This window comes from Palaemon carinicauda, chromosome 8 (genome assembly GCF_036898095.1).
Source record: "Palaemon carinicauda isolate YSFRI2023 chromosome 8, ASM3689809v2, whole genome shotgun sequence".
In the NCBI taxonomy this organism is placed as follows: Eukaryota; Metazoa; Arthropoda; class Malacostraca; order Decapoda; family Palaemonidae; genus Palaemon; species Palaemon carinicauda.
In genome coordinates this window covers 70,930,938-70,945,937 of record NC_090732.1, presented here as the reverse complement: position 1 = coordinate 70,945,937, position 15,000 = coordinate 70,930,938, and the positions used below count along the sequence as shown (strand labels likewise).

The 15,000-nt window shown below is 41.2% G+C and overlaps 1 protein-coding gene across 2 annotated transcripts in view; it reads left to right on the top strand.

Moving 5' to 3' along the window:
* Window positions 1-15,000, top strand: part of LOC137645749 (gamma-glutamyl hydrolase-like) — a 225,155-nt gene that overhangs the window by 206,135 nt on the left and 4,020 nt on the right. For both annotated transcript variants that reach the window (XM_068378650.1, XM_068378649.1), the window contains one exon: window positions 8,005-8,230. In XM_068378650.1, coding sequence (XP_068234751.1) covers window positions 8,005-8,230 — 226 coding nt within the window. The remainder of the gene's footprint in view (window positions 1-8,004; window positions 8,231-15,000) is intronic.

The window sequence follows — 15,000 nt, the reverse complement described above, 5'->3', positions numbered from 1 at the left end:
GGGGCCTCTGTCAGTCGTGATGTCGTCAGGAACGCCAAACCTGCTCACCCAGCTTGACAGGAGGGCTTCGGCACATGCTTGAGTCGTAGCTTCAGTCATCGGCGATGCCTCCAACCACCTCGTGGAGCGATCGATGATCGTAAGTAGGTAGCGAGCGGATCCAGAAGGGGGCAATGGTCCCACGACGTCGATGTGTATATGGCCGAAACGTCTTTTTGGCTGGGGAAAATCGCCTACCCCCGATTCGGTGTGACGGCTGACCTTGCTTGACTGGCAGTTGATGCATGACTTCGCCCATTCCCGGGCGTCCTTTTTTATACCTGGCCAGACAAACTTTTCAGACAGAAGGCGAGCGGTGGTGCGTCCTGAGGGGTGCGAAAGTCCATGGATGATATCGAATATTTACCTTCTGCAGGAGCCTGGTACCCAGGGACGTGGGCGGCCCGTGCTGGTGTCGCAAAGAAGTTACTCCTGCTGGTCCGAGGGGAATCGCACTTATCTTGAGCGCGGATGGCTCCGTCAGGTGATCCTGTGCTTCTCGGTCGGTGCGATCGCATCAATTTCAATCCTTGAAAGGGCGTTCGCGACTGGGTTTTTCTTTCCTGGGACGTAACGTATGGTGCACCAGAATTCGGCGATTGATGCGAGATGACGTTGTTGTCGGGAGGACCATGCGTCCGTCGATTTCGTGAAGGCGTGTACGAGGGGTTGATGGTCCGTCGCGATTGTGAAGGGGGTACCCTCCAAGATGTGCCTGAAGTGGCGGACGGCGAGGTAGACGGCGACGAGTTCCCTATCAAAGGTGCTGTATCTTGTTTCGGCGGGTTTCAATTTCTTGCTGAAGAATGCCAGCGGTCGAGGAGAACCATCGACGAGTTGCTCAAGCACAGCCCCGCAGGCGACGTTGCTGGCGTCGGTCGTTAGTCGCAGGGGCGCGTTGTCGTCGAAATGAGCCAGGGTGGTGGCATTCGCAAGGGCATCCTTCGTCCGAGAGAATGCCTGTTGCTGGGGCAAACCCCACTCGAGTTTTTTTGCTTTTCCTTTCAGGACGTCGTCGAGGGGTGACAGGGTTTATGCAATGTTGGGGATGAAGCGCCTGTAGTAATTGACCATTCCCAAGAACTCCTGAAGTTGGCAGATGGTCGTAGGCATTGGGAACTTCCTGATGTCGTCGACTTTGGTTGTCATGGGTTTTACCCCGCGCAAGGATACGCGGTGACCAAGGAAATCCACTCCCTCCGCACCGAACGTGCATTTGTCGAAGCGTACGACTAGGCCATTCTCCTGTAGGCGCTTTAGGACGGTGCGGACGTGTCCCCGGTGTTCCTCCTTGGTTTTCGAGAATATCAGGATGTCGTCGACGTAGCAGACGCAGAAAGGTAGGTCACCCAGAATGCTATCCATTAGTCATTGGAAGGTCGCCCCGGCGTTGCGTAGACCGAAGGTTGAGTATGCGAAGGTGTAGGATCCGAACGGCGTTACAATGGCAGTTTTCGGGATATCTTCCGGGAATACGGGGACCTGGAAGTAAGACTTGAGGAGGTCCATCTTGGTAAAAAACTTTGCGCCGTGCAACGCGTTCGTTAGGTCCTGCATGTTGGGCAGCGGGTAATGATCGGGCGTTGTGATGAGGTTGAGGCGCCTGTAGTCGCCGCAAGGTCTCCAGGACCCGTCCGGCTTTTTAACCATGTGCAGGGGTGATGCCCAGGGGCTCGATGCTTTCTTACAGATACCCATGCGTTCCATGTCCTCGAAGGCGCGTTTGGCATCCTTCAGTTTCTGAGGCGGGAGGCGGCGGAATTTGGCGTGAGTGGGAGGTCCTGTCGTTGTGATGTGGTGGTAGATACCATGCTTGGACGGGGAACCTGGCGAGTGTCGGAGCTCGGGCTTGAAAACCTCGGGAAACTCTCATAGGAGGTCGGCATAGGGGTGCGTCGTTACGGCGGATACGGACATTGTTGCAGGGCCGTGTTCTAGGGCGCGAGACTGGCAGGTTCCCGTGTCGATGAGACGTCTGTTAGCGACATCGATGAGGAGTCCATGGTGGGCGAGGAAATCCGCACCGAGGAGGGGGGGATTGACGTCGGCGATAGCGAAGGGCCAAGAATACGAACGGCCCATGATAGATATCTTGAGTGAGGGAGCGTTTTTGTCGGGACCACGGTCTAGGTCGGACTTCGAAGGAGGGAACGTTGACTGCATTGCGCCAGTGTCCACCATGAGTCTACGGTTGGAAATGGTATCGAGGATACAGAAACCAATTTTTTTTTGGTTAACTGCGGCCGCGATGGTGGCAGGTGGATGCTTCTGGCATCATCTTCTAGGGAAACTGCATGGTGCTCTACATTTCTTGGCGTCACTGCCGAACTGTTGGTGGTAGAAGCACCATGCCGGGTTAGGCCTAGGGTTCGTTCGCGTTAGTTGCGGTGGTTTCTTTCTTGATAGAATGTTGATCTCGTCGTCCTCAAGGGCCATTGCCGAGGAGTCTATGGAAGAGCAGCTGCTGAAGGAGGAGAACGGAGGCGGTGTTGACGATGATGGTCCGAGGCGAAATGCTTTGGAGGCCTCGTGGAGCTTCTGAGCTTTCGACAGGAGTTCGTTCATCGGGAGCGTGTCGGCGTCTGTCCTGTGGTAGGCGTCGAAGAAAGATTTCGCGAGATAAGCTAATCTCACGTCGTCGGCCGTTACTGTCTATTTTGGGGAGCATAAGCAGGACGGTTAGCTCGTCCCACGCCTCGACAGGAGAGGTGTCACCCATGGGCTTGCCGGCGAGGTCCAGTACTTTCTGTGCCCTTGCTGAGACAGAGAGGGAGTAGATACCGATGAGTTTCGTTCTCAGGTCGTCGTATGAAACTTGGCCGGCCTGGGTGTCGAGCCATGGGGAAATCTTGTCGAATACTTCTTCAGGTATGGAGGTGAGAACGATGTCAGCCTTGGCGCAGGAGTCACTGAATCTAGCGACGCGGAAGAGTACGTCCGCTCTCAGGAACCAGGAAGCGGTGTTGTGTTGAGAAAAGGGCGGCAGTTTGACTTTGGGCGTGGAGGCGAGGCCGTTGGGTGCGATGGGCGTGTTGCTTCCTGCATCGTGGCCAGACGACGAGTCGGCGAAGAGGTGAGAAGTTGGTATGTCGGTTAAGCTCATCCTACTGCCTTACGTTCACCGAAGTGTGGGAGAACCAAAGGCAGGCTCGTGCCTAAGGTAACGGAGTATGTAGAAGGTAGCACGGCCGTAATAAGTCCGTTAATGGCAAAGCCAAAACCGCTGATGCTACTTTCAACTCCGGGGTCACCAGTTGTAAGGACAGTGAGACAAGCGTCACCAAGATCAACTGATACTTTATTCGAATGCGCACGGAAGTATATTACAAGGTGCGGACGGAAAGGTAGTATGACGTTGGCGCCAAATCAGATTGAAATGCCCGCCAAAATATATGTGTTTTCTTACACTTACAAATATATGAATTATGGGTTAACAGAAACATGTTATGAAACGATACATATATCAAAATGTAGCTCTGGTAGAGCAGAATATATATACATAGGAAACCACAGTGTGGCGAAGAGAGAATTTAAATAAATAAGTAGTTTGCCGATTTTCTGGACGACGAAGGGATCGGTGTCCTTACAATGTAATTTCAAGCCATTTGATTTCCAAATTTTACTGAACATAGCCATTGTCTGACATGCTTTGTTCAATCTGTCATTAAAATCAAATTCTAAAGATCTTATATTAGAGATCATAATTCCTAAATATTTAAATGATTGCACCGCATTAATTCTTTCTCTTTTCAATGATATTTCATCTTCCATTGCATATTCCGTTCTCTCATTTCTGTCTTTCTTCTATTTATCTTGATCTCAACCTCATGTGATATTTCAGGCATTTTGGTAAGAAAGTTTGTCAAGTCTTATGGTGTTCTGCTAGTAAGGACAGTGTCATCAACATACTCTAGAACAGCTAATTTCCTGTTACCAACTCAGTCCAATTTTTCTCCAGCATCCCCAACTATTCTTTGCATTGCAAAATCCATGAGGAAGATAAACAAGATAGGTGACAACACATTCCTTTGGAGTACTCCACTTTTTACTGGAAATCCATTTGATAGGACTCCAACTTTGCACTTACTATGCTCATGAACAGACTTAATCAAATTTACATATTTAAGAGGAACTCCATAATAATCCAGGGTTCTCCACAAAATTAGCCGGCGTACACAATCAAATACGTTATCATAGTCCGCAAATATTATCAAAAGTAGATTTGTATATATTTTACATTGCTGTACCACATGTCTTAAAGTGAAAATTTGGTCGGTACAACTTCTACCTTTTCTAAATCTTGCTTGTTCATCTCTCAACTTTTCAGCAATTTTTTCACTGGTCTCTGAAGAATGAGCATGATAAATATTTTCATGGAGGCCAATGAGGTAACATCCCTGTCTGTTGAACTCCAGAATTGGCTCGAGTCCCGCTCAAACTTGTTAGTTCCTTTGGTTGCTGCAATTTCAGCATTCTTGTGAGATAAGGATGGGAGGTTTGGCGGAGCGTATAAGTTTATCTGTTAAGTCATCAGCAGCCATTACCTGGCCCTCCTTGGTCCTAGCTTGGGAGAAGAGGAGACTTGGGGGAGATCATATGTATATAGTATATGGACAGTCTCTAGGGCATTGTCACTGTCACTTACCTCTGCCATCCATGAGCGGCCTTTCAGCCCTCCAACTGACGTAAGTATGATATCTCTGTAATGGTTGCAATCAATCCAATCTCCTGGATTTGGCATTTTCACCAACACTCATAGCTCCCGTTCATCAGGTTTTGCCTCTTCATGCCACATTTTACAAAATAATTTTGTAAGTATTCTTGGAGTCACATCATTTTCGGCCAATGTCATCTCAGCAGTTATTCCACCGTAATCAGGTGCTTTCCATCATTTTAGTTTTTTGTTAGTATAGCTCTAACTTCAAACACATTGAATTCATTCATGGGCACATCAAGGTCTTCCTCAGCTGCAGGTATATCAATCAGATTATTCCCTTCATATCTCTTATTCATGACCTCACTAAAGTGTTCCATCTAACGTTGCCTTTCTTCATCTTCTGTTGTTATAACATATCCATCTCTTTTTTCATAGTTATATACTTCTTCTTCTTTTCCCCAGTAGAGATTTCATTAATAATTCTGTGAGCAATTCTTACACCATAGCCACTCCCTGAATCCATAGCTTTGTCAGCTTCATCTGTTATCGTGTCTAAATATTCTCTCCAGTCATTCCTGCGTTTTCTTTTAACTTCACTATCAATACTAGAAAATTTAGCATGCTCAACCTTGTAATTTTCATTACTTCCTCGAAAACTTTCAACAATCAATTTCTGTCTGTCTCCTTTTTTTATCCAAAGTATCACTTGATATCCATGATTTTCTCCTTGTAATTGTATGTCCCAAAACTTCCCTACCAACTGACTGATATATGTTCTTAATATTACACCATTCTTCATTAATTATCTGCTCTTCGTCTCTTAACGTCTCCAAGACTGCATATCGATTCCTACATTCAATTGCAAATGTTTTTCTGCATTCATCTTCTGGAAGCTTAGTTGTATCAAACCTAGGTATTCTATCTATCTTTCTGTTGGGTATTTTCAGTTTTAATTTCAGTGTGGCACTGAGGAGCTGGTGATCACCACCAATATCTGCACCTTTATAGCTTTTTTACATTTCTGAGTCGTCCTTCTCTCTTTTTAATGGCTATTCGATCTATTTTATTTTTGCAATTGCCACATGGTGAAGTCTGTGTAAATTTATGGATGTCCTTTTTGCTGGAGGAGAGTACCTTCTATAACAAAATAGTTTCTTGAGCAAAAACCTAGAAGATGTGCCCTATTTTCATTTGCATCTTCGTAAGGCCCTCAACACCCATCACATTCTTTATACCTGGATTATTCCTTCCAGCTTTAGCATTGAAGTCGCCAATCACAATTTTCATATCTCTGTTTGTGATCTTATCTATTACACTGTAGTTCTTCATTTTCATCTTTATTTCTTCAGGGGAATCCTTTGTTGGTGCATAGCAAACTATAATACTAATATTACACTGCTATGATTTCAACTTTGCAAGTTACAATCTACTATTTACAGCTCTCCACTCGGTTAATGCCTTTTCAGCTCTTGGTGTCATCATCATTCCTAGCCCTTCTCTTCCAATTCCATCAGTTCTACCTGAATAGATATATATATTGCCTTGGTCTGAGATTTCTTTATCAATCCCCTTACAATGTGTATCAGTTAGGGGCAAGATATCAAAAATGTATTTCATAAATTCATTCTCCACATGCTGTAACTTCCTAATATGATTCATGGCTCTAACATTCCAATTACCAATTTTCAATTGTTCTTTATTATTCATAAACCGGGAGATTCTTAGCTACCCGCTACGCCCAGAACTGTGGCCATTCTGTCATTTTCGCAACCCATTGCCTGAATAAATCCATAGAGGATTCATTGTCTAAATTCATCAAAGGATAGCCAATTCCTTGTGATGCCCAGTGTCTGTCAAACTAAGGCAACTGATCCCTGCCAGTCCCATACTAATTCCAGTAAGATCATCCGACAGGCATCAGGAGTAAAAGTCGAAAAAGCATCTTGTTTATCACCTTAAACCCAATTCGTCACCCTGCTGCTAGTGACTTTATCGAGATTTAGGGGGCATTTCCTCCACACCCAAAGTTCTCGTTACTCTACCAAGTTACACGTATTGCTAAGATATATATAAATATTTACATATATATATATATATATATATATATATATATATATATATATATATATATATATATATATATATATATATATATATATATATATATATATATATATATATATATATATACACACATATATATATATATATATGTGTATATATATATATATATATATATATATATATATATATATATATATATATATATATATATATATATATATATATATATATATATATATATATATATATATATATAGTTTTGCTAATAAAAAGGCATTATAGAAACGATGATTTTTTATGACCAATGCAGTATTATCAAATGAGATTTTCATCTTCATCCTTATCACCATAATTCAAAACCAAAGACAAATAACATAATTATCAATTAAAACTCTAGATAAGTGTCTTCTGTAAACTAGAAATGAGACGAAATTGAAAATATAGAAGCAGTAAAAGATTTAAAGATAAAATTGGAACTGAAAAAACAAAGTATATATATGATCAAACGTAAGTAAAAACAAAGTAAGCTTAGAAAACTGATAGCCCTAACTTGATCCATACTGGAATGAGTTCATAGCAAAGAATTAATATCGTATGTTTTTGGTAAATTCATCAAGTAGGCCTGCCAGTATTCAATGATAGTCATTGTGGACAAATTATAATTGGTCACAAGAAAATCGACCAAAAAGATATGATTTTCTTAATGCTACATTCTGCTGTTAGATGTCAGGAAATTGCATCTGTAGGTGTTTCCTCGTGAATATTTTTCTAGGGAGGTCCCCCAGACCCTCGCCGTCAGTACCTTTTCAAACTTTAGCCCCCTCCACATAAAAATACACTCCTATCCCCCTTATATATATATATATATATATATATATATATATATATATATATATATATATATATATATATATATATATATATATATATATATATATATATATATATATATATATATATATATATATATATATATATATATATATATATATATATATATATAATGTCCCACACTACACAGTATTACCCCCTTCTCCCAGTGCATATGAGATACAATACTAGCATCAAGCTGTTTTCTTTTCTAACTGTTAGGGAAAGGGTGATCAAGACTATGGCAATTATAATGTGAAGGCCTGAAATGGCCAGCATCTGTAAGTAGACTGAGTAAAATTTAAAATGATGGGGAGAGTTTCACACTGTACAATTTCCTCCACAATTAAGGTTATGAATTATTCTCTTTTCAGACCTTTTATGAACTTGGATTAAATGAATCTTACAATATCCTGTCGACTTCTTACGATGATAATGCCCTAGAGTATATATCAACTGTTGAGCATCAATCTCTTCCCATCTACGGGTTTCAGTGGCATCCAGAGAAGAACCTCTTTGAGTGGAAGTTTGACTCCATTCCTCATACTGGAGATGCTGTCAGATCCTCCCAATACATGGCGAATCTCTTCGTTGATAAAGGTAACCCATAATTCTCTTAGACTCGGCCTATTCGAGAGATTTTGGATATTTTTCTTTGTTAGTTTAAGGCAGTCCTTTTGCCAGGTAAGTTCTTGATATCCACAACGTCCATTTGTATTTATTTTGAGTTTATTTTTTGCAGATGATTTCTCCTATTATTCTTCATATATTTCTGACTTTGTCTAAATTTTGGGCAACTGTTCATATATTGCGACATTGGTAAACACTTTATGAGCATGATCTAATTTTTATTTGTCCATTTCTCTTGGGCTGTGACTTGGTGCACCTAACCACTTACACAATAACACAAAGGGTTATGATAATCTGATATAAAACTATTGCACAAAATCAAAGCAGGTCATCTAAGCTTTCTGTGTATAATATTTCAGTATATAACTATTTATTTTGTATATAATGATAATTTTTAGGGACATTGGAGAAACCAGAAACGCTAAACTTAAACCAACCGTGTCTCATAAACAGGTATTTGTCATACTTTAATGGCATAACTTCTATTTCATGGTTCGTCATATCACAAAAGTAGTCAGCCTTTATCACATCAATTCACATTGTCGTACTAACATCAACATTATTTTAACAAAGAAGTATTACAAGAAATTGTCTTCGTAATGTTACCTAATTTCACGTCTTCTACAAAATTGCCCTTTTCCAATTATAAGAAAAGGGAATAGTAAAATCAGCTGGGATTTTACGCAAGGAATATTACAATACTTGCAAAATTGTTCCCCTAATGACCAGATAATGATTATTAGGAACAGTAAATTAGCATGTAAGTAATGTTTTCAAAGAGTTTTCAAAAATAGACGTCATATATATATATATATATATATATATATATATATATATATATATATATATATATATATATATATATATATATATATATATATATATATATATATAAAGCTAAAAAGACTAGTTATCCTTTTAAAACGCTCATATTTTTTTTAATTGGTTTCTAAGTGTGATTTTTTTCCACTATTGTTTTTTCGGTTTCATTTCTTCTGAGTTGACAACTTTTCAAAATTCTTCCCGTTGTGGTTTAAAATAAACTCAGTTAGAAAAATTAAAATAAATTTGGGACTTTCTAGGAGAAGTTTACTTAGAATTTGGCACAAAACAAGTTGAGAAGTGAATAACATATGATAGAACAGTCAACGTTCGAAGGATTTTAAGTACATTAAAAAACTGAACTTTAAAGCAAACCTGAATCTGTCAATATCTACGTTAAATTGAATTATAGCATCAACTTCGTGCTTAATAGATTTGGAGAAGAATATTGGTTTTTAAAAATTATTCTTGGAATTCTGTGGTTCATCTAATATCATTTAGGCAAAATTTAAAAAAAAAAAAAAAAAAAAAAAAAAGCCCGAGAACAAAATAGGAACAATCTAACAGATTTCTCACATACAATAGTCTTATTTCCTAAAATTATTTATCTAATGATCACTGAGTGATATCAAAATTTATAAAATAAATAGAATGTGCAATATAAGTATTCTTGTGCGTACTGAATCTTTTATAAAATTATTTTTTCTCTTCATATATATATATATATATATATATATATATATATATATATATATATATATATATATGTGTGTGTGTATATATATTACGGATTTTGGACGAAGCGAAAAATCTATTTTTGGGTGAGATCGCCATATCGTCTTGATGGAAGTTCCTAAAGTACCTTCCTAAGGGATATATGTTACTACAGGGATATTCCCAGAGAATTCAACCTTCAGGTTCCAGAATTCTAACTCCTGGAGCAAATGTCCTTAAAATTTCTCTCAAGGATATAGCATCATATCAGAGGACGTATTCTTGACACGCCACATAGTAATCTGCACCCCTAATAGCGTTTACGCTTCGAGGGGGACGTGGCAGAAGAAATAGAAAAGGTTACCCCCGTTCTCGTACTACTATTGACCATCACCACAGCACCATTCCCAAGATGGCGGACATTCCTTGTAGCATTGAGCGTGGTGCTACAAATACAGTGCCTCAAGGAGGGAACTGTGAAGATGTTTTCTTTTAAGAAAAAAAGGGTGGGTCCATCAGGACGACATGACTATCTTACCCAAAAATAGATTTTTTACTTCGCTCAAAATCCGTTTTTGGGGCTCAAGACATGTCGTCCTGATGGAAGTTTACCAGAGCATCAATGTATCTGTGGATTTTCATCAGTGCCTTAACCTTGGGACAACCCTTCTATGATCATTTGGATCAATCGAGACAAGTGACGTTACCGTTATCCGTCATTCTCACTAATCATACACGATGTTAGTGCTTCCTGCACCCTACAGGAAAGAGACATTCTAGACAGTAGAAAAAGGGGGGGTGTCTCAAGGTTAGCATATATTGTATGAACAAACAGAAGTATACACTGGATGTACAAACCATCTCGTAGTTTGTGAATATTATCATATACTTATCAGTGTTTCTTAAATCCATTGTTTGTGAGCATACAAATATATGAAAAGTACATACTCTGGATTTTTTAATCATGCGATTGTCGGGCGAATTAGGACGCAATTACGTTCTAATAGACATTTATTTTCAATAAATGACTAAGTAAATCAGCAAGTAAAACAAATGTAGCATGATAACGGAATTATACATGTAACATGTACAGAGATTATCTTTCTTTCTTGGGAAGAAAGAAATGATGAGTGACACTCTCAGATTGAAGAAAATTTATAATAAAATTTCTCTTCATAATTCCTGTACTAGTTACTTCTATCGGAACTGTGTACTACGTACACACGTCACTAGTGCTAGCTGTATAATTCCACACCTGGGATTTTTTTAACAGAGCTAGTGTCACCATGATAACACTTATTCAAAGGAGGTCACACTAAGAGAGATGACCCCTTCTCCCTTTGATTGACAGTCCCAGTCAATTAGCTGTTCATCGTAGAATTAGACGGCAGGTTAAATACTCTACCCGACGTCACTACCTACTGCTTCAGTTCATGGACTTGCTTAGCATAGTGTTTGTAGAACACTCTGGATGATTTTCATCCAGTATATGAGTGAGGACATTCGAAGTCCCAAGCGATTTACTGTTTATGACAGTAATTAGGGGGCCACTGCATAGTGCTTCAGTTCGTGGACCTGTTTCGCATAGTGTTTGTAAAACACTCTGGATGATTTCCATCCAGTGTATGAACGAAGACGCTCAAAGTCCATATACTGAAAGAAGGTCAGTGATGAAGCAATCTTTCTCGGATCATGACCTGCGAGATTACTGTCAGGATCTGCTCTACGAATAAAGTAGGTGAGCTTCACCCTCAGTTGTTTTAGGGATAAGTTTGATCCAGAGGTTTCTCCTTTAAAGAGCTGACCTCCCCTGAAGTCTGAAGTTCTACGAAGATAGACCTTTAGACACTCTACCGGACATAGAGAGACATTTTCCTTCAGAGGGCAGATTCTCCAGGGACCCCACCTTTTAGTGGGTAGCTCATTCTTAGCGAGAAAGGATGGATCAGGGAAGAGATTCAGTTCTCCTGTTTCTGCGAACTGGATGTGGCCCTCATTCCTAGATAGGGCCACTATTTCACTAACTCTAACCCCTGAGGCTATAGCGAACAGAAAAATAACCTTTTGGGTTAGATTCTTAAGCGAACAATCTTCATTGTTCCTGGATGAGGAATAATGTAGGACCTTGTCCAAAGACCAAGAGATGGACTTTGGTGGTGTTGCGGGCCTAAGCCTTCCACATGCCTTCGGGATCTTATTAAAGATCTCATTCGCCAAGTCCACTTGAAAGGCATATAGAAGACGTCTAGTCAAGGCTGACTTGCACGTCGTTATCGTGTTGGCCGCCAAACCTGGGTTATGAAGATGGATAAAGAAGGACATACAGAAGTTCATTGAAATCTCTTTCGGTCCTTTTGCTTTTACGAAAGCAACCCACTTTTTCCATGATGACTCATATTGTCTTCTAGTTGACTGAGACTTGTATTCTTCTAAGAATTTTCTTAACCGCTAGGGCAAGAAAACCATGCAATGAAGGGTTTGGGTTCTCTGTGATAAATTGAAGGCAATTAATCTCTGAACCTTCCAAAGTCATCCTGGGTTCAGAACTAGGAACAGCCTCAGCCTCTGTTCCTTCCTCAAGGAGGACAGGTTGCTCTTGGGCTACTTGGGATCCAAGAGGGCTACTCCTACCTGGAAGGATCTCAGCATGTTGAGGACTCTCAGCAGGTGATTGGATGGGATGAACTGGAAATCCTAAGTCTATCCCTTCCATTTCAGAGACATGATGTCTATCATTTTTGTTAGAAGATCCTCATATGGGGCTAGGTATCGAGGTAGTTCCTTGATGACACTCGTAATGAAGAGGTTGGACTGCAATTCTTGGACTTGTTCCCATCTAGGAGAGAATAGGTCTGCGTCCGTGGACCATTCCAACTCTATCGGCTTGAGCACGAGTAGAGCATCCACTGTCACATTGCGGATCGGTATTGTATATGAACTGCTGACAGGTGCCCTCCCTTTAGATAAGGAATGGTTATCTACACCTAGACTGTATGAGACGGTCTCTAGCTTCGTCGACTGCAGCGTCTCGTTATCGCTTCGGAGTCCCAGATCAGCCGTAGACAATCTGATCTGCCTGGAGAGAGTTTCCCTACTTATGACTAGACCAACATGGTCTTGGGACTTGCGGGCTTTGACCTTTGTTAGGGAAGTGATTAAGGAAGGACCGATATCAGTCTTTTTAGGCCTCTACGAGCGTTTGATGCTTGTTTTCTGCAGACTCTTAACGCATCTTGCAGCAGTGCTCTTAGCACTGGGCCTATCTCTATTGCAAACTGGAGAGAGATCAGAGCTCCTCCCTGTTCGTGTTTTGGGAATCTGACTGATTACCAGAGTCTCTTGACAGACTTTGCCATGTCCTTTTACATTCCCAAAGGAAAGGAGAGTTGGTGTGACCACAGGCTTCAATGGCTTTTTAGCCATTGCAACCCTTGAGCTGGAGAGAATCGAGACTTCTTGAAGCTTATCTTGCATCCGCAATGTTCCGGGGACCGGATCATTTCCTTGGATGTTCATAGCCACCTTGGGTGCTGCCCATCCCAGCCTCTTGTCCAGGAACATTGTTGCCTGAACCTTTCCTAGGCTTAATTATTGCATGGCTGTGTCTGCCAGTTTTATGAAGATATCTAGGACTGTCTAGTCTGACGAGTATCTTTCCTAGGAAGTACGTTACTTTGTGTAACTTGAATCCTAGATAGGAGGGGAGAGGGTGATTGACTGGAAGTTGCCAATAGACGACTTTCAGGTCTGGTAAGACTACAGGCACCCTTTTCTGCAACGGGGTCCTCATGTTCAGGACAATAAACATTCTGAACTCGTTGTTTATTTGGACTTGTTGAGTGGCGGCAAGTCCCGAATGACTCTGAATTTTCTTGAGTCCTTCTTGTAAACACACAACGGCCTTCCCTGGAATTCGGTGGACTATAGTTTCCTTACCACCTGTATGCTCTAGAGCTCTCAGGTAAACTCCTCCAGGAGGGTTTTGGATTATAGGAGGAGTTGAGGAAATGGTGATAGAGACATCTCCACCTCTCATCTTAGTCCCAACTTGATTAGGCCATTGACCCAAGGATCAAAGGTCCAGCAATCCTAAAGGAACCTCCCTCCTACTAGAAGCATTACAACTACAACTGTGGAGTGTTGTTGGACGGCTCAAAATGGATTTCCAGACCTTTCCATCTTCTTCTTAGGTTGGGGACCCACAACCTTGGAAGAATCTCTTTTTGAAAGGATGCCCCACTTTTGGAGAAGTCCTACTCTCTCCGTGGTGGCGTTCTTAATCACTTTCCTGACTACCTCGTCTGGAAAGAGGTCTTTACCCCAGATGTTGGAAGATATTAGCTTCCTTGTTTCGTGTTTCGCTGTCACATTAGCTAACACAAATTCCCTACATGTTCTTCTAGTCTTTATAAAGGCATAAACGTCTTTTACCAATGTAGCCATATGTATTTTGGCTAAGACCTTGAGCATGTCTGGGGTATCTTGATGAGCTGAACAGAACTCTATGTAGTTCTGTAGAGATAGGGAGGCTGCAAGTCTCTCCTTTGTTTCTTGTTCATCCTGTAAGAGAAACTTAGATAATTTAGGGAGATTTTCCTTAAATTGTCGACTGGCGACATCTGCCTCAAGTCTTCCTACTGAAAAGGTTAAATGGGCTTCCTTCCAGTTCTTCTCCTGTCTGGGAAAGGCTAGTGACAGAGGCTCGCAATCCTTGAGTGTAGGACACGATTTACCTGCCTTTACTGTCTCAGTGACATATTTAAATGCCTTTTCCGTAAGGGGGAATGAAATTGAAGCAGGAGCAAGAAAGGAAGAGTGCCTGTTACCTGGTGTGAATTCCTTCGACACCGAGTAACCCAGCTTTTCTATGCTACTTGATAGGATAGCCTATGCTTTATCATGGTCGAGAATCATAACCTCCTTTGATTCCGTTCCTTTTCCTGATCTTGGTTCACCCTTCAGTCTAATGAAACAGTTCGGGAAAGCGTCAAAGCTTGGCCAGAACTGGATCTTGTCCAAAGGAACAGCACCCATCTTCTCCGAGATGTAGAGTTTGCCGTTTAAAATCGGCATCAGCTCCGCAAACCTCCAGGGATTGGTTTTGGAGCATGTCAGGAGGTCTTGATCCATGAGTCGTTTGTACAACCCCTGAGGAGCAACAAGTGGAGCTTTACCAAGCTCTACCTTGCATTTTGCTTCCTGCT